The sequence below is a fragment of the Gorilla gorilla genome, chromosome 17 (assembly GCF_029281585.2).
Source record: "Gorilla gorilla gorilla isolate KB3781 chromosome 17, NHGRI_mGorGor1-v2.1_pri, whole genome shotgun sequence".
NCBI classification, from domain to species: Eukaryota; Metazoa; Chordata; class Mammalia; order Primates; family Hominidae; genus Gorilla; species Gorilla gorilla.
Genome location: NC_073241.2, coordinates 98487059 through 98507888, shown reverse-complemented (window position 1 = coordinate 98507888; position 20830 = coordinate 98487059). Strand labels below are relative to the sequence as shown.

The following is a 20830-nucleotide window of genomic DNA, read 5'->3' as shown; positions in this document are numbered from 1 at the left end:
TCTAGAGAATAAGGTGAATTCTGAGTGACATGTCACTGTTCTATAACTGACCATTGAAACCCAACTTATATATGAGACTGATAAGTTTGATCAGGTAAGATCATACAAAAAAAAAAATGAAGGAAGGGTTTTTGTTTAGTGAGAGTTTCTGAGTAAAAACATGCAAGAGAAACACTAATAAGAAATAGCTATACGAGTTAGCTAACAAACGTTATCTCCACTTAAGCCAATCTTGAAAACCATCGTTTTTGAGGAAAAGTCTTCATTACCCACCTGTATCAGTCAGTGTACAGGCAGGAGATAGAAAGCCGACAAGGAGTTTGAACAATTCACTACAAACAACGAGGTGAGAATTGCTGGAAATGCTTTCCAGGCAGACAGAATGTACACAAAGTTCAGATGGAAACGTACAAAGTGCTTTCAAAAACAACAGTTAGCCACCTGGAGGGTAAGTTTTAGTTGTGGCATATTGATAGAGCCTTACCTAACTGTCTAATCCTGTCCTAGTTACTGGGAAGTGGTGAGAAGAAAAACATAAACCAAGACTATGCCCTTAAAAGCCTCATTCTGATAAATAAAGTAATGTCTGATGGTGGTATGTACTATAAAGAAAGGGATGTAGGTAACAGCCTGGAAAGGAAGGTAGTCAGAGGACAGGTAAGTTGTAATGAGATTTGAAAAAGTCTTAAATCCAGAATAACAATGTTTGGATTTTGGTCAGTGCATGAAAGAAATAAACTAAAGATTTTTTTTAACATAGATCAATTAAAATATATTTTTAGAAAGGCTAGCTAGGTGTATGCCTACAGCAAGGCCTGGGGAGATGGTGTGAGGAGATGCTTGGCATCCAGAAGCTGATTGTTTTGCAGTTTCAGCAAAAACAGATAAATCACAGATTATCTCCACCACACAGTCTTGCACACCAGATTGTAAACTCCTCAGAAGCAGAGACCCTCTCTGTCTGTTGAGTAATTACAATAATCACTGGCCTGGAATTAGCATTTAATAAGTATTCTTGAATAAATAAGTAAATGTATCATATGCACATTGTGTGTATATGTCAACCTCTTTCTGAAAGAGTTGAGGGTTTTTTCACATGAGTATTTTTTAAGACATTAGCCATGTTTCATATTATTAAAAAGAACAGATATTTGACTAATGCATATAAAGTGCACTATACTACTACTGCCCCAGAAAAAGAAAAGAAAAGATGGCTCACAGAATTATTCTTCAATAAAATTTCTAAGATTTTATTCATCCTTCTTCAAATAATTGAATCCAAAAATGCAATTACCTAGAACTGCTACACATTTCAAGAATTTCAAGAATTATTATTTTCCAAGTGCAGAATATGCATTTCCATGAACTTAAAAGATTCATACTGATAACTGATGATTAATTTGTGTCTCCATTAATTGGGGACACTGAATATATTTTTCACCACCACCTTATTCTGTGAGAGCACATTCACTATCATAACTGACATTTCAAAAGAGAAAGACACAACTGTTAAAAATGCCCGGGTGTTAGCATTCAAATATGATTGTTGTTACCAAAAAACAAACCAACAAACAAAAAAAACCCAAAAAACTCTTTTAATGCTTTGAAAGATATGAATTATATTTACCCCAAGGAAAACATGAGCCCGGATTTTGTGTGTATTGTTTCTATGCAAAGTTTCCAGTTGGCTCTTCTTGTAATTCCCTCATTTCCTACATCCCCTGGGACACAGAAAACACAGGATCGTTAGTGTTCAGCATTTGGGTTTTCGTTGGTTTGGAGTTGAGCTCTGAATTCTTAAAATAAGTTTTCATCCCACCACCTGCAATTGATTTGTACCAGTTAAAATATTAATGAAAATGCAAACTAAAGCTTTCATGAAGGTGTTTAGGATAGTATCTGATGACTCTACAAGATGTTTTAATTAAATACTATTAACTGTGATGTGTATTGAATATAGCAAACATGAAGTGATGTCTAGTCTTTTAGAGAAAATTCTGTGTAATTTACCCTGAAACTCAGCTCTAATCATTTGTAAAACTTTATTTCTATAAAACATATATAAATTCTAATAAACCTACTCAAATTTTTTTAAATTTAATGATTTTTAGCCTACCATTTGTCTACCTTTTCCAATTAAAATGAGTTTATATATTTAAATCGTTAAAAAAGTAAAGTTATTATTTTCTAAGGTATTTTCTGTGCCATTACATGCTAGTCATAAAAAGTATGTGCTCTGGAATAGCTCACAGCCTAGAAAAATAAACAAATTTACAAAAATGTAGGTACATGTCATTTGCACACATACATACACAATGACAATGCAAAGGAAGAAGTGAGGGGTAGTTAAGGGACAGCTTTAGACAAATGTAGTTTTGTGGTCTAAAATGTTCAACATGTCTACTCTGGCATGTCAGAATAAACAATGTTTCAATTTAGAATTCATCTAAGTTACATGAGAGAGCCATTCAGTGTGTAATAGAGCACCTGGATTATTCTGAATGTGTATTTTTGTAATGAAACCAACAACTGCCACAACAAAAACCAGGTTAAAGTCAGAGGTTGCCAGCTGGACTCAATTTGCATTTCATGGAGAATCCTGGGAATTGACTGGATTACCCTTTAAACAGGGGAATACTCTCATAAACTACGCCAGAAAATATGCAGTGGCAATTTTGTAAAATGAACTCAAGAATCTGAGGGTTGTGAGGGAAAACATTTCTTGCAAAGCATCCTAAGTCTAAGCCATTTGAAAAAGCGGGCAGTTGGATACGTAACAATTCTAGAAAACTTAAATACTTTAAACCACAAAACTCTCTTATGAGTTAAATATGCTAATCTTTAGTGATCTGCCACTTCTACAAAATGATATTAGTGAGGAAAATGTATATGGGCCAAGAGATGAAATGACAATCAACCTATGTTAAGTAAAACATAACTGTTTTTCATTATACGTAAAGTAATCAAAATGTTCTCAACAAGAATAAAATTTTCACGGGTCAAATAATCCAATGATGTACATGATTGGCAGTTTTGCCTGAAATATAATTCTCATTCAAATAGCATTAAACTATGAGAAAAGTGTTCTTATTTATTTGGGTTACTTCAGATCTTTTTAAGGTCATTTTAGGTCGTGGTCATTTAGTCTCTTAATCATATTTTTCCTCCTTCTTTTCAGATTGCAAAAACGACCAAGAACTCTGAAGTTAACTACCAAAAGCACCTGTAAGAATTACATAGGGAGGCCGAGGCGGGTGGATCACAAGGTCAGGAGATGGAGACCATCCTGGCTAACACGGTGAAACCCCGTCTCTACTAAAAAATACAAAAAATTAGCCGGGCGTGGTGGCAGGCGCCTGTAGTCCCAGCTACTTGGGAGGCTGAGGCAGGAGAATGGCGTGAACCCGGGAGGCGGAGCTTGCAGCGAGCCGAGATCGCACCACTGCACTCCAGCCAGGGCCACAGAGCGAGACTCCGTCTCAAAAAAAAAAAAAAAAAAAAAGAAAAGAAAAAAAAAAGAATTCCACAGAGGAGGCCGTATACAAAATTGGTCTGTAGAGCATATGTGGAATAGTGTATGTGTTTTTGGGGGAATGCTTGTTAGCGGGGAGGGGGTTATTGATGAAGACAAAAAAAACCAAAGTGCCTGAGAAAAGCAACATTGAATAACTGAAGTATACCTCAGGTTTAAGCTGAGTGTAAACAAAAGAAAAAAAAGAGAAAAAGTAAGAAAAGAAAAAGAAGAGGAGAGGGAAGGGGAGGGGAAAGGAGGGGAGGGGAGGGGAGGGGAAGGGAGGGGAAGGAGGGGAGGGGAAGGGAAGGGAAAGGAGGGGAGGGGAGGGAAGGGAAGGGAAGGAAGGGAAAGGAATTCTTGGGACATTCACAATGAATTTTCATGCTGAGTTGCTTCTGATGATTTGTTTGATCTTCCATGTGTGAAATACAGTTTATGTAAATGTTACTTTATTTTAAAATATCTTAATTTTAACCTTACACTCCACTTTCATTTTCTCAAAGTAGAGCTGCAAAAACTGAATGTGTTATTTAAGATGTAAATAACTGAAGTTTTAAGAGTGCCTAAGGTGAAAGCAACACTTCTGTTGGCTTGGAACCCCTCTCACACCGTTCGTGTGATACGAAAGATGTTTCTATAAACATCTACTATGCCACACAATTTCTAACAGTAAAGTATGGGCAACTATGTTTTAACAATGGAAATAAAATGAACTTTTAAGTTATCCTAAAAAAAATGTGTAAATGTAAGCAGTACTAAATGCTGTTAAATGGGATCTTCTGGGATGGTCGTGTCACCCCATCAAGGATTTTGTGCTGGTACAGAAGATAGATGACCCTTCAATTGGCTTATACTGAAATTGGCATTGTTTTCATTCTTCTTTTTCATTCCACATGTGGGTTTTTCTAGTTGCCTTGTACTTATGGTTCTAATAATTTAAAATCTCTGGGTTGGCTGCAATTTTTGCCACTGCATCTGTATGGTTCATTATTTTCCTAACCAATATGCCTGCTACACAATATTAGAGAGATAAATATTCACAAATTTAATTCCATTGCAGATGATTTATTAAATCAGCTTTTGCAAGCACACAATATTTTTTAAAGTATAGATGTACTTACGAGACTTTAAGGCTAATTAATTTTTCCTCTCATTTATTGAATTCAATTAAATGTTATCTCCATTTAGCAAAAAATCTAGTGAATATCTACTTTTCATTTGGTGTAGAAAATAAAACAAGCATAGCATAGCATAGCCAAAGGATCAGCTGTATTACTTATAAGGGCTCTGTGAGAGACTGCAGTTCAGCGAGATGTCCAAAGGGCAGGCACTGAATAGTCAAATGAGCCAGTCATCCACTGATGAGTGACAGAGGAGGTTCTACCACCACAGCGGAATGTCCACTTCCTGTGTACACCTTGCTCCCTGGCGGACGCGGAAGGCAGGCCCTGGGTGGAATGCATTTAGTCTTTCTCTTCCAGTGGCCCCTGAACAAAGGAGTAAACCAACAGAAGGTTTTGTGATAACGGAGCTCCCATCAGTACTGGGGCAAAGCATTGCCTCAGCAATAGGTTTCAGGACTGCAAAGATGAGCAAGGAAATTTGCTTTCTTGCAAGCAGCTCGGATTGCCTGCAAGGAATGCAGCCAGAAAGAGAATAAACTGCTTTTGCTGAGAAAGTAGGCTGGAATTGCCTGAGAAGATGATATTGTGGTTGTGTGGTTCTATTTTTAGTGATTCTATGTTTAGTCAGAAACGGTGAAGGAATCTGGCTAGGGAGAGAATATTTTAGGCAAGCAAATATTCTCCAGTAATTACAATACATGTTAATCTTCATACAGAGATACCTTCCTTTATCTGTGTGATTACTAATGTCCTCTAATTTCCCGTTTTTTCTTTTTTTCTTTTTTTTTTTAATTACCCAGTCTCAGGTATGTCTTTATTAGCAGCATGAGAATGGACTAATACAGTATATAAGCCCCAAATTCTAACCACCTCCTTGAGTCTCATTTCCTTGTGAATTTCCGTGCCAACCAACATAAGTAAATGTTGCTTTCTCTTGTGAATCTGTCTTTTAATGCCCTCTAATTTCTCCTGTCTGCATGGGTCACCCTGCAAAACACTGATCCTATCAAGAGTTTACATTTGTTGAGTGATATGTACTAAGCATTTTACTTAGGTAATATAAATGATCTCTTTTATTCTTCCAACAACCCAAGGAAGCAGTTACTATTATTTTCAAAGCAAGCAGTTATTGTTATTATTTGCATAGTACAGATGGAAACACTGTTGTGTTGATGTAGGCTAATTAACTTGCATAATATTACAGAGATATTAAATGTCAGACATCAGAAGATGATCACGCCTCCTAGAGAATAACATAAAAACATTTCAGAGAGCCTTGGACACCAACCGTGATCGCGTCTCTGTCTACCTTTCTAGTTTGCCTCTCATAACCCAGCCTCATTGGCTTTCTTTACCTTATTCAAATGCTCCATAATCTTTCCTATTAAAGCCTTGAAAGAGTACCTTAAAAAGGAAAACATCTAAATTATTTATTGTGTATTATTTAATATTATTCTATTAGTTATGTAGTTAATTCTAAGAGTCATTTAAAATAAAAGTTATTTAATTTTTTATAACATTTAAATTCATACCTTCACATTAAAATTCTGTACCAATATATTTTCTAAACTTAAATTTCATCAAGTGTATCTACGAACTAAAAGTTCTCTTCTGAAATGATGTCAGATTTATTGTTTATCACATTTTTAAAACAAACATGCTCCTACTTTCATTTGAATTAATTTGCAAAGAAATCTCCAGCATACTACATCAGTTTAGCCTCAGTATTGGACTAGATCACATTTAATTCCAAAACTGTGATATATATCAGTCATATACTTAGTATTGCGATTCTGTTGTAAAAAGATACACTCTCATGGCTTACTCAAGAAAATCTTCACCTGAACAGATTTGGAATTAAAGTGAGCATTTGCTAACAATTAGACCAAACCAAGATCTATTTATTCATTTTTTTCTAACTCATATTCTTTGTTTTCCACAAATACTGCTAAGCACTTGTTATACTTGAGTCGCCACACTGTGTTCTGGAATTAAAAACGATAAATGATGAGAATAGCATGAAGGTATTTCTACAGTAGGTGACAGAAGTTTAGAAAAAGAACTAGGAACATGAGAAATTAAATGAAAAAATGTAGATATAAACTGGCTTTTGAAGAAACCAAAGAGAAATAAAAGCAAAAGGAAAAGGCAAGTCTTTCTGAGCAAGACAATCTTCAGATTTAGGGGTGCAAATGATGAGGACAAACAATCTAATTTTCTGAGAATAGAGAGGAAGACAGAATTATTCCCCAAGACTGCATGAGACATTGAAGGTTCGGGAGGACAAGATAGTGACATTTCCAAAGAATCCTAAAATCAAGGACATTTCTTAGTAGAAGTCATGGAGACAGTGACCCTGTTTATCTCTTCTCCAACATTTAGCATCTTTTTGCCATTTGGAAACTATTTTAAATCCTTTCTCAAATTTTCTTGGAGAAGGAAAGCAATGGTTTTCCCTTCAAACAAGGAGGGTGATTTTCTTTTCTTTTTTTTTTTTTTTTCTTTGCTTGTGTTTGTTTGTTTTTAGGGGAAGGAGGAGGGTGTGACAGAAAAGGTCAGCATTTCCTGCATCCCAGTCATAGACAGACTTCCTGGATATCTTGGAACTATTTTAAAAAGAAATTCTCAGTCTGAGAACTGAGTTCCTAATGATCCTCTGCTTAGAAAATCACCCCCCTTCAATTCACCCTCATCAGAACGTATCAGCTCATCAGAACCAAAATCAGCTTTCTAAAACTCAAAACGTATCAAGCAATTACGCAGCTCAGAATCCTTCAACCTTTCTCTCCACATGACAAGATAAATTTCCTTCTTTAATATGGCAGGTAACACTAAAATGGTGAGGAGGCCTTGCCCTCCTTTATTCTGCTGTGTGCCCAATGTGGGGAGCAGGGCTGGAACATAGCGTGCTCTCCACTGGATACTTATTTCCCATGACCTAGCCACTCCCCTGTGCTGCTTTCCATACCACTCCTCTTGCATTGCCGGGGTCAGAGTCCCTCTCATCTCTCACCCGTGCTCTGCTCTCTTTTCCGAGAAGCCTCTTCCATTTTCCATCTCTGCACGCCCCCTCACCTCCCCTCCAGCAGTTTCACACCTTGCTGATGCTACACATTTTCAAGACTCTACTAAAGGTCACTTACTCTGTGAAGTTCACCTTGATCTCCCATGTAGTAAAACGTTTCCATAGCGATTTCTACACACTTTAATTATTGCACTTTTCGTATTGCCCTTAATATAGCTTTACATAGAACTTTCTCCCACAAAAGCCTTGGGGAGCCTTCAAAGCAGAACTGAGTTATTCATCTTTGTATTTTCAACATCGGCATAATTCTTGGCATAAAACTATTTTGTTTACATAAAAGCTTTTATAAATTGTTATTAAACACGACTGAAGAGCACTCTTTTCAAGACTCTCTTTGATTGTTTCTGACTGCTAAAATCTTCTTATATTAATAATTCTCTCTAATATAATGATTTGATGTGAGAACTTTTGTGCCCTTGCTCAATAACAATTACTCTCATTAGTAATTAATTGTTTGTTTCTAATGGAGTTTTATAGTTGGCTTAATCTATTGGTATATCGATATTTTGTGTTTCTTAAGAAGATAACCTATCTGGAATGAACATAACCCTGGGGCACAAGAAATACACTAATTTTCTATTATCTATTTTTTTTATTATTGTACTTTAAGTTTTAGGGTACATGTGCACATTGTGCAGGTTAGTTACATATGTATACATGTGCCATGCTGGTGCGCTGCACCCACTAACTCGTCATCTAACATTAGGTATATCTCCCAATGCTATCCCTCCCCCCTCCCCCTACCCCACCACAGTCCCCAGAGTGTGATATTCCCCTTACTGTGTCCATGTGATCTCATTGTTCAATTCCCACCTATGAGTGAGAATATGCTAGGGACATGGATGAAATTGGAAACCATCATTCTATTATCTATTTCTAATCATCAAAATAATAACTGAATGGAAGATAAGATACCTTGGTGATGGTTTTTAAGGCACCAATCAGTTTTTGACAGGGCTCCTTTCAAGAGATGGAACTTAATTTTGGTGTACTTAATGTGGGCTGGACTTAGTGACTTACTTTTATTAAATTTGAGTTCAGACATGATCATATGCCCTTCTAAGATCGGGTTATAAATAGACTATGGCTTCCATCTTAAGTGCGCGCTCTCACTCTCATGCTTGGATCACTGATGCTGAGGAATCAATGCCATCTGCAGCCTATGAGGAGACCCACATGGCAGGGAACTGAAACCTCTTGCCAACAGTCATGTGACTGAGCTTGGAAGCCGAACTTCACTAAGCAGAACTCTGGCGTGTTCAGAATCTGAAGCGCAGACCTTTAGTTTGACTGCCATCTCATACGAGCTCGTGATTCAGACCCACGCAGATAGTCTCCTCAGTATCTAGACTCCTCAGCTTCATAAACTGGGGAAAATAATACACTTTTGTTTTTATATGCTGCTAAGTTTTGAGGCAATTGAAATACAACAGTGCTAAATTATGTACTCGCTACAGAATTTAAAATTCACCTTAATAAAAAGTAAGTAAAGGATTGAATGAAAAGAATAAATGAATAAATGACAGACGAGGTCATTAAAGAGGTAACCTTTATTTTCCTATCGTATGTAATTATTTATTTATTTTTAAAATTTTGGATATAGAGTCTCGCTATGTTTCCCCAGCTGGAATGCAGTGGCTATTAATAGGCACTGTAGCCTTGAAGTCTGAGGCTCAAACAATACTCCTGCCTCAGCCTCCCAACTAGCTAGAATTACAGGTGCTCCATCATGCCTGGCAAAAGATAGCTTTTAAATTACTAGTATACACAATGCATTCTTTTTACAAGAACACTAAACCATTCATATATGTATATATATATATAAATGTTTTAAAATACATTTATATATACAATTCATAGAGTAAATGCATTTAAAATAAATCTCTGTATATGATGAATTCAAAATAAATAATATATGCTTGTAAATATAATAAATATGTCACATTATCCCAAAAGTCTAGAGTGCTTCTTAGCTTGATGTATGTTATCATGTGCACTGAAAATAATACAACTGAATATCTTCAAAGATTTTTAAAAATTCCTTTAACAGACAGCGTTTGTTGATTTGTCACAGCCACCAGTTATATTTTATACTTCGGAAGATACAAGAGGGGATTTGGAAAACTTTTGTTCTGTATTTAAGTTTGACTAATGAGGATAAACTTCTTGATGACATAAAACAGTAAATACTTATTGATGATATAAAACAATAAAAACATGTGATTCTTTAATCACAGTTATTGGCACAGAGTAGTTTAAGTGACATTAGTCATTGCTGTTGTTATGACCAGTATTAGTATCGCTAGTATTTGTAGTAGTAGCATTGATGCATTTATAAATCATTTCTTCACCAATGGAGTAAATTGGGCAGAAACGTAGATGTCAAATAAGTTATAGGTCTCTCTCAGCTTTATTCCAAGTGTCACAACTCTGTGACATACATATTTCCACAACCTAGAAAGTTATACTGGTACCATTCTTTTTTCTCATGGCACATACTAGTTGTTTAAGCATCGTTACATCCTCATCTGCTTCCATACACTTATATATAAAAATATGATTCTGAAGTTGCCATTCTTTATTTCAAAAACCTTGCCTTCACTGTTCTTTAAAATTGCGCTCTTCAAAATGAGTCTATCTCTATTTCCCACCCTGACTTCTCACATTTTGCCTAACATAGCATATATTCTAACTTCATAAAACAATAATTTAACATGTGGTGCTGCTTATGCTTCTGTGACAGAAAACACTGTGATAGAATGCTCCTATCTTCTCAATTTGTTTTTAATTATTTTTCAAGACCTTTAATGACACCACATCTATGGTCTCTCGGCAAAGGTACTTGCCCTTTATCTCCAGAGTACTTACTAGGTTGGTGCAAGAGTAAATGTGGGTTTTGCCATCACTTTTAATGGCAAAAACCATAATTACTCTTGCACCAACCTAATAGTATCCCTTTTTTTTACAGCTGATTGATTGTTTGCACATTTATTTTCTAATAATTATGGTTTTAAATGGAAGAACATGCTCTAAGTCATATTTACCCCCAAGACCTAGGATTAAACTCAGCTAGTAATTCCATTATAACACTTAACATGTGTATTGCAGATTACATTTCATTCTAATTTTTCAGCCCCCATAATGAAAAGCTCATATAAACAAATTTTTATAAAGTCTAGTTAAGAAAAAATATTTTAGAAAAGGTGCACCTAGTGGCTTGTGCAAAATACCTTCCACAGTTTGACATCAATTAATTCTCCTTGGTTCTTGTTTAACTAGCTTTAATTCCTCTATCTTGATCATATGAATACCATATAACAAATATCATTTTTTTTTGCACTAAAATACATGTTACAATTGCTATGGTCTGAGTGTTTGTGTCCCACCAGCATTTTTATGTTGAAACCTAATCCTCAAAGTAATTGCAGTAAGAGGTGGGGCCTTTCAGAGGTGATTACATATCGTAAGGGCTTTGCTCTTGTGAATAGCGTTGGTGCCCTTATATATAAAAGATGCCCAAGTGAGCTTGTTCACTCCTTCTGCCATGTGAAGACATACAGCAGACGTCATCTATGAGGAATGGGGGCCCTCAGCAGACACTGCATCTGGTGGAGCCTTGGTCTTAGACTTTCCAGCCTCCAGAATTGTGTGAACAATAAATTTCTGTTGTTTATAAACTACCTCATCTAAGGTGTTTTGTTATAGCAGCTCAAACTAAGAGAATACCTACTGAATTTCTTTAACATTTCAAAAACATAAGTTACCTCTGCCAGCCTTTTGAAAAATAAATTATTGAAATAAAAAAGAAAAGAATGCATTATATCTGGTTTCTTATTATCACTATATTAAAACAATAAATAGGTGGCAAACATAATATGTCTTCATGTTTTAAAATTGTTTTTCTTAGCTCCTTGAATTCTAAAGACTTATGTAAACTAGTAATCTATTTTTTGTACTTCAAGAGTAGTATCATTTTGTCACATGCTTTAAAGATCCACGTTTACTCCCAAATTTATTTCTCAAATTTTGAAAGTGTATATCAAACTGCATATTCAATATCCTACTTTGATTTTCACTCAACATCTCAAAATTAAAATGTCCAAAAAAAGTATCTTGATTCCCTATGACCTAAAACTTTTATTTAATAGTATTCTTCACCTCAGGAAATTCAGACCTTTAGTTGTTCAGGTCAGAAAATGTGGATATATCCTATAACACTGTCTTCACCTCACTCAAGTTAAATGTAACAGCAAATACTTTCAGCTTTACTTTCAAAAGGCTTCCAGAACTTTCCACATTTCATCACTTTCACTTCTACCCTTCTGGTCAAAATTACCAAGGTTTCTAGTAGTTTACTGTTCCCTGGTTTCTCTGATTTGATCCTTGCTACCATTCTGTTTAGTCCTCAAAGAAAAAAAAATCAACATTTTAAAACATGTTTCAATTCTTACTAATGGTTCTCATCTCAGAAGAAAAAACAACGAAATATCTTATGTTAATCTAAAAAACCTTCAGTGACCTGCTTGATCTCATTTTCTACCATTTTCCTCCTCTTTTTCTGAAATACATCAACACAGAGCACTTTTCCTCTCCTTTAATGCACAAAGATGGCAGGACTTTTGAACGTTACATTTATTTATCTTCTTCTAGAGTGTCTTTCCTTATACACCCATGTGACTTGTTCCTCCCTTCCTTCTAGTCTTTGTTTATATATATATATTATTATCACAGAGGGCTAGGAAAGAAAACACCCACTGCTGCGCCCCACACTCATCCACCTGCCGTGTATCACTTACTTTGTTTTGCTTTTCTCTGTAGAATTCATGACCTTTTGAAATATAATTTTTTTAATGTGTACATACTTTATGCTTTCTCTCATTCATATGTAAAGTCTGGAAGACACAGACTGTTTTTTTTGTTCACTGTTGATGCTTCAGTCCCTAAAATATGCATAGCATGAATTGCCACTTTTTAAATTAATAAATCTGGAACATCGTTAAAATTCAAAATAATCTAGATGGACTTCTTTCTTTTTTAATGGCTATATAGTTTTGCTTTTATGGATATTTTTTCATTTATTTGCTTATTTCCACTTGTTGGTTATTTATTTTGATTCCCAACTTTAACTAAATGTTTTTATTATTTGAATTTTTGTATAGATATTTAAATGCTCTGCTCTGCTTCAGCCTCTGCACTTCCAAGTCTCTCTCTAGAAACAACCATTTTAATTTCTTAGCTTTTTCATTTGGTGTTTATGTCCATGTTGTCAAATAAGTTGCTTAGAATGATATTTTTATTTACCCTTTCATTTTCAATATTGTCATGAAAAATTGTGCCCAGAAGCACAAACACATACAGACACACACCTTTATATCTATTTTGCAATTGGTTCTTGCAATTTATGGGTAGGGGTAAGCAGAATTCTTGTACTATTCTCATATCAAAAAGATACATATCCATGTAGAAATATTTTAAGGAACTATTTTTTTTCTCTTCTCCCACTGATAAGAAGACAATTAAATGTTAATCCTTCTAAATCTAATGGTAGAGGAAACATCCAAACTTGACATTATAGAACATATCTCCACTTATGAGAGATAAGCTCTACAGACACAAGTTATGATTTATAATGTATTTTGAAGTACCTAGTCCTGACATTATTTTTGTGTTTTTTTTTTTTTTGTTTTGAAACAGGGTCTCATTCATTACCCAGGCTGGAGAGCAGTGGAATGATCATAGCCCACTATAATCTAGAATTCCTGGGATCAAGCAGTCCTCCCTCCTCGGCCTCCTCAGTAGCTGGTACTATACGTGTGCATCACAATACCTGGCTAATTTTTTTATTTTTATTTTTTAGTAGAGACAAGGCCTTGCTATGTTGCCTAGGCTGGTCTTGGACTCCTGGGCTCATGATCCTCTCTGCCCAGCTTCCCAAACTGTTGGGATTATAGGCATGAACCACCCTACCCAGCCCCTGGACATGATTCAAAAGAACAAATATTAAATATCAAATTCTCCATCCACATGTCACACAATAAGGCTCCAAGAAGAATTATATCTAAAAGCTTGAGGGAAACATGATAGAACAATGCTGCTTTATCTACACAATCAATCAAATGAGCATGTGTTTATAAAATGTAAGAATAAACAATGTGCTTGTATTTTTTATTATGTATGTGCAGCCTTGAGTATGGACGTGTGTTGCCATGCACATTTTTTTCTTGTACATGAATGTGTGATTTCAATATTCATGAAAACTACAAATGCTATTGTCTTCTTTAATTTTTCATTATTTCGTAAGGTTGAAGAAGTCTCAGATGCTACCCAGCAAAAAGAAAGAGGACTTCCAAAGAGAACATCTGTCTTATTGGCAATGCCTTTCCTACTTATGATTTTAGCTTTGAAATTACCTTTGTGTTTGGCACTTCTGAGATGGACTGAATTGGTGATTTTTTTTTTAATTTGAAGAAACAACTGACTTCTATGTCATATTCTGACAAATATACTTATGTAATTTTAGAAAGGCAAACAGGCCTTCTTAACATTCTTTTGCATCCCACCATAGAGGCAGCCATTTATTTGATATATAGTAATTGGAACAAGATAGACAGCAGTTGCCATATTCCTTTAGAAATGTGCTGTGTGGGCCTGGTGCCACCCGCCCTCCCGCCTGGCTTAGCTATCACTCCTGTTCACATGCTTCCTTTCTTAATTAGAACTCAAATATGCTGACAATTTTTCTTGCTGTAAAATTGCCTCTCTCTCTTCTTCGTGTGGGCATCTGTATGTTATTTTATTATGAAGAAAATCTTGGATCTCTTACAGAAATAGAGTTTCTGTGACAAGGAAATTGTATCCCTATCTAGCAACATATTATCTCATCATCTCAGGTATCTTACCTAACCATAGACCCCTGTGATTATCTATTTCTATTGAACATTGAAGTGTTTCTTTTTCTGTAATGACAAAATCAAATGAAAGAACAGATCCTTTATTCATCTTAATTTACTCAAATATAGATTTCATAAACTTGGAATGAATAAGATGCTAGAATAGAAAAAAAGCAGTGACAACATGTAGCTTCAGTTTTTCTTAAATCTTTTGATTTAAGGTACATGTAATTTTAAGAGGATGATGGTTATGAACGAAAGAGTAGATAAGCATATTTTAGCATCAGCATTTGGTGAAAACATCTAAGAAATGGTATCGTAGTTCTAAAAATCTAAATTTTGGTTTCAGCAAGGAATGTTAATAGAAAGACTGTGCAGCTCAAAAGCTAAGTAGAAACAATGTAAGTGAATGGCTTGCTTGGGACTAGAGCACTTTTACTCTAAAGGCAATTCCATAAGGACATGAAAATATGAAGCTCATATGTGACATGTAAATGTGCATGTGGATCAAAGGATTCTTTGGATAAATTCTTACTACATAGGTACCTTAATATTAGGTTACCTGTTTTCTCAAGATCAGAATATGTCACCTTCCACTAAGAGTAATAAGAAAAGTGATCCCAAACAGAATTGGAAGTCCACAAGCTTAAGAAAAAGCATTAACTATGGCAAACATATCTTTGCTCCGTTTTTAAAACCAACTCCAACAGAGTATATTGTTTTCATCAATTCTGAGAAGAGATGACTAGACTGTCGCCTCATGTGTTTCTGGGCACAAATAATTGTTAAGGAAGCTTCAGCACACTTTTTCTGAACTAGTTTTAAAGAGCACAGATCTATAAGGTTCAGTTCAAACCATAAGCAGAGCAAGGTTTTCAATATAATGAGATCTCCATCAATGCCTCACTTGATAGTTAAGTAAGAACAGCTTTATCTGGACAATATCTTCATGGCCTTGATCAGCTAGGAATATCGGAATAGAATTCATCAAAGCTAATTTTCAGTCCTAAGAACAATTGAGTAATACCTTTGAAAAAGAAAAGCAACCAACTTAGGATAGCTTTGCAGAAATGCTAGTGATCAATACATATTTAAAGTACTTAATGCAGACAAGCATACTGACATATCACTGTTCCTAATAGAAAGATTTATAAATAATTATCTTCATATAGTCATGGAAATTAGGCACCAAATTGATCTATTTTCATTGGTTCCCTAAGGGACTTGAGACATTCTAAGTTTCCTGAGACTTCACAGAGATGAAACCCCTGAAGGGTTATCCCACATCATTAAATTAATAAAACTATATAAGCAAGTCTGTTTTTTAAAAATTCAAGTTATCCTTCTATATTAGTGCATTTTCACACTGATAGAAAGAACTACCTGAGACTAGGTAATTTACGAAAAAAAAGAGGTTTACTCACCATTTTTGGGGTTTAACAGGAAGCCACAGGAAACTTACGGTCACAGCGGAAAGCAAAGGGGAAGAAAGGACCTTCTTCTCATCGTGGCAAGAGAGAGAGCTAGAGAGAAGGGGAAGGTACCACACATGTTTAAACAACCAGTTCTCGTGAGAACTCTATCATGAGACAGCACCAAGGGGATGGTATTACACCATTAGAAATCACCCCCATGATCCAATTACCTTCCACCAGGCTCCTCCTTCAACATGTGGTGATTACAATTTCACATACAATTTGGGTGGAAACATAGAGCCAAGCCATGTCACCTTCTCATTCTATATTTCAGTTCAGACTGTATCAACTTACTGCTCACATGTCTGGTCTAATGAAATTGTTTCCTATTAAGTGTGTGGTGACAGCTTGAGAATCACTGACAGTCACTGAACTGTGATGCAGAAAATGACCCACTTTAAAATGGGTTAATGATCAAACATCAAAGGGAAAACTCACTGAAAAAAAGACAACTTCTATTGGTAGTATTGACTGCACAATGGTCAACTGACCCCTTCCTACTTTCTAAAATAGAATTATTCTTTTAACATTTAATTCTAAAAGTTGTGTTTTCTAGACTACTGTCCAATCCACCCCTGTTTTGAATATTAATTCTTCTAGATTTTCAAATCAACCCACTTGTGCTCTTCACACTACATTACACATCTACTTGTTGGTGTCCTATTCACCACCATCTTGAACAGATCATTCTCTTCACTTAAATCTTTCTGATTTCTCTCCTCTTTACTTTTGCACATATTCTTCTTAGCATCGTTGGTATACCTCAGTAACAGTATCAGATTTTGACTGATCGACTGTTATTCTGTCACCGGACTTAACCATTTGGCCACACATTTAAAAGCCCAGAGAAGAAGCTTACACTGCTTTGGTAGGACTAGTGTTGATGACTCTAATTGTAGATGTGTTTCTCATTTGCCTTAAAAATATAAACATACAAATGAAGTTACTTTTATTCAAACTTGACAAATTTGACGTGTTTTATAGTTTCAAACATGGTATTTCACTATCTACCTCTGCTCCCTTTTTCACCACCTTCTTTAAAAAGACTTTATTTTAGACTGAGACACCCACTACAGTGAGGAACTGGAGTCCTTGGTTCATGTGCTAATGAGTACAGACTTAGTCAACTTATGGAAACATTTATGGGGCATGGGGTGGAAACAAAAAGAAACAAGCAAACAACCATTTGAAATAGCAATTAAATAGCAAGGGTACCTTTCTATGATTTTCTCTAATACAATATTTAAAATTACTATTCAGTTTGCATGTCATCCATCACCAAGAGAATTTCTTATGCTGCACTTACACTGTGCTCAAAAAAATCAGTATTAGCAGTGTCTCCATTCTCCCGGCTGTCTAAAATATAGCAATCTGACTTTCAAATGGAGTTATTTTTATTAATTCATTTCATTGTTAGATATAAAAATCAAACCAGCATACTTACTTTCCTTTAATTTAATGCACCATGATACCAAGGGTTTTAATATCTGGACTCATGTTTTACTTTAAAAATAATCATACATACATAACCTCTAACTTACAAGCTATTTTTTTCCTTTCAAAATATTTATAGACTTGGGGGCTACAAGTGCATTCTTGTTATATGAATAGATTGTGTTGTGGTGAAGTCTGGACTTTTAGTGTAATCATCACCTGAATCGGTTAAGTTGTACCCAATCGGTAATTTCTCATCTATCACCTCCATCCTACTCTCCTAAATTTTACAGTCTCCAATGTCCATCATTCCACTCTGTACATCCATGTGTACCCATCATTTAGCTCCTACGAATAAGTGAGAACGTGAGGCATTTGAAACAGTTATTATTAAATTCTCTCTGTAACATAATTCCCTTACCAGATTTCTGGTGATTAAAATAACAAAATACATACTCAAGACAGATTAAAATATCAGTAGATCCAAGTTTTTTATTAGTTCCTGCTAAATCATTTATTTCCTTGAGTTTGGGAACAAGAAGACACAGGCTCAGATATGCACTCTTGTTTGTAAATAGCAGTTCCTTATTCTGGCTTGTGTAGTCAGGGATGCAATTTATTTAAGGATATCAGATGGCTCTTAGAATCAACAGTGTAGAGAACAAACCTCACACACACACACACACACACACACACACACACACACACACACACACACACAAGGGATACTGGGCTGTAGGACCCACATTCAGGTCATGATGCAGAACTTATCTGAGGGCACTGATACATTACCAGTGAACTGGCCAACAGGCATTTGGCATGGGCACATTGGATTGGCAGAGTGTAGATTATATGGCCATAATCTGCCTGCCAGGGAGTAGAGAGGGGGACTTACAGTGTATAAGGAAAGGTGGGAAACAGTCTTCATTATAGTCTTTCATCAATAGTCTTCATGATCACAAATACCTACATACATGAAAGGAATTCACACCTTGGGAGGCAAGCAAAAGACATCACCGCTGGGTAATATACACTAAAGAATAAAAACCTGAATGGCCTTTTCTTCCTGCTAAGTAATAACACCACTTCAGTGCTGTTTTGTTCATTATACATGAAGTTTGACTGGTCATGTGCCCTAGATACTGCCCTAGATACTTGGTGCCCTAGATACTGCCTTCAAATGAGTATTTTAAAAATTTGCATAATTAATGTGTTCCTTCATCTTCGAAGGAACCCCAATACTTAAATAACACATTAAAACACTTTCTTATTGTGGTAGACAGAGTAATGTCCCCCCACTCCCAAAGATGTCTACATCCTAATCTTTATACCCAATGAATATGTTACCTGAAACATATTCTTACCTGAAAAACATATACTTACCTGAAATATCTTACCTGAAAAAGAGGCTTTGCAGATAGGATTAAAGTTAAGAACCTATATAGGGGAGATTATCCTGGATTAACTAGGTGGGCTCAATCTAATGACATGAATTCTTGAAAAGTAGAGAGCCTTTCCAGCTCTAGCCAGAGAGATTTGATAACAGAGATGGGATTAGACAGATGCAGAATTATTGTCTTTGGAGGTGACGGAAGGAAGCCATGAGCCTGGGAATGTAGATAGCTTCTAGAAGTCAAAAAAGGCAAGGAAAAGGATCCTACTTATATATTCCAGAAAGCAGTCAGCCCTGCCAACATCTTAAGTGAAGCCCAGGGACAACCATTGGAATTCTCACCTCCAGAACTGTGAGATAATACAATTTTGTTTTAAGATGCTAAATCTGGAGTAGTTTGTTACTGTCGTAATTCGTTATTGCACCAATAGAAAATAACGGTTTCTCTAAGTAGTAAGTCTTCTGCTCCTTGCATTACCTGTGCACCAGGTGAGATTCAAGAAGAGTAAAGGATTTATCACAAAATGAAATTCAGGTGTTAAACAGCTAAAGTGACCTAGCTCTTCTAGTTTCCTGTAACAAAGTTGCATGGGTGAAGTAATAACACTCTTCTACTGCACATGCCTCACTGAGAAATTGACAGTTTTGAGAACTACTTTACACCTCATTTACCATTTACCTGATAAACATTGTTAGGAAGATTTTCAGAAAAATAAATTTCAAGCTGCTTATTTAAATCTATGGTTTAAAAAATGAATATAAATGTTTGTACCAAGAGAAAGGCTAGATTTTATTATCTAATCTTATAAAACTTATACCGTTATCTCTTATGTAAGAATTTTCCAGCATACAAAATGGGAGAGGAATCTTCATCTCAGGGCTAGTTTATGTTGCAAGTTGCATGCTCTGTATGCTCTGTAAGACAGTGCTATTCCAATAGAAGTAATGCCCAAAACCAAAAGACGAGGAAGAAGAAGAGGGGGAGGAAGAGGAGGAAGGGGGGAGAAGAGGATGCACACTCTAATGAAAGAATCTTAGATTTGGAAGAAAGTTTAACACAAGTTGTCTCTAGCACTTCCCCATACTAAAATTATATCATTAATTAGTAAATTCAGTGTCCAAGGGAAATAATATATGGACAATTATTCTTCCATGATTGTCAGTCCTTGATAAAAGATTGCTTGTATTTAAATCCTGAAAACCAATCCTATATTTCTGTGAGACGCAGAATGCCAAGGACTTCATATCTTCATATTTTAATAATTTTTTACAAGTATGACATATATAAACACAAAAGCAGACATAGCTGTATAGCTCAAAGAATTTTTGTTTGTTTGTTTGTTTGTTTTGAGATGGAGTCTTGCTCTGTGGCCAGCCTGGAGTGCAATGGCGTGATCTCGGCTCACTGCAACCTCCGCCTCCCGGGTTCAAGAGATTCTCCTGCTTCAGCCTCCCGAGTAGATGGGACTACCACACCACCACTCCCAGCTAATTTTTGTATTTTTAGTAGAGACGGGGTTTCACCATGTTGGCCAGGATGGTCTCGATCTCTTGACCTCGTGATCTGCCTGCCTCTGCCTCCCAAAGTGCTGGGATTACAGGCATGAGCCATTGCGCCCGGCCCAGCTCAAAGACTTTTAACCACATAAACACCATCTAGACCACGAAATAGAATATTTTCAGCACCACAGGTCATGCTTCCTATGCTTCCTACCTTCTCCTAGGTGGCTCTTTCTTCTTTCTCTTCTTCCATAAGGGAACCACCACCATGATTTTTAACACTAGATATAAATTTTGCTGATTTTTGACCTTGTTTATATGTCATACACGTGTCTGCTTTCACTTCTCTCATCTTAAGTAGAATACTACTCAAGATTCATCATGTTGCATGTAAAAGACTTTCTATATTTTAATT

General features: G+C 35.8%; 1 protein-coding gene across 2 annotated transcripts in view; it reads right to left on the bottom strand.

Annotated features, from left to right (window-relative positions):
* The window catches only part of CCDC102B (coiled-coil domain containing 102B), a 467886-nt gene that overhangs the window by 24325 nt on the left and 422731 nt on the right, over positions 1-20830 (bottom strand). The window contains exons 13-14 of one of the 2 annotated variants that reach the window (XM_063699289.1): positions 16038-16136; positions 4792-5001 (exon numbers count right to left, since the gene is read on the bottom strand). In XM_063699289.1, coding sequence (XP_063555359.1) covers positions 4866-5001; positions 16038-16136 — 235 coding nt within the window. In that variant the 3' untranslated portion in view covers positions 4792-4865. Of the gene's footprint in view, positions 1-4791; positions 5002-16037; positions 16137-20830 lie in introns of those variants that run through there. The other variant, XM_063699290.1, reaches the window with a different exon arrangement.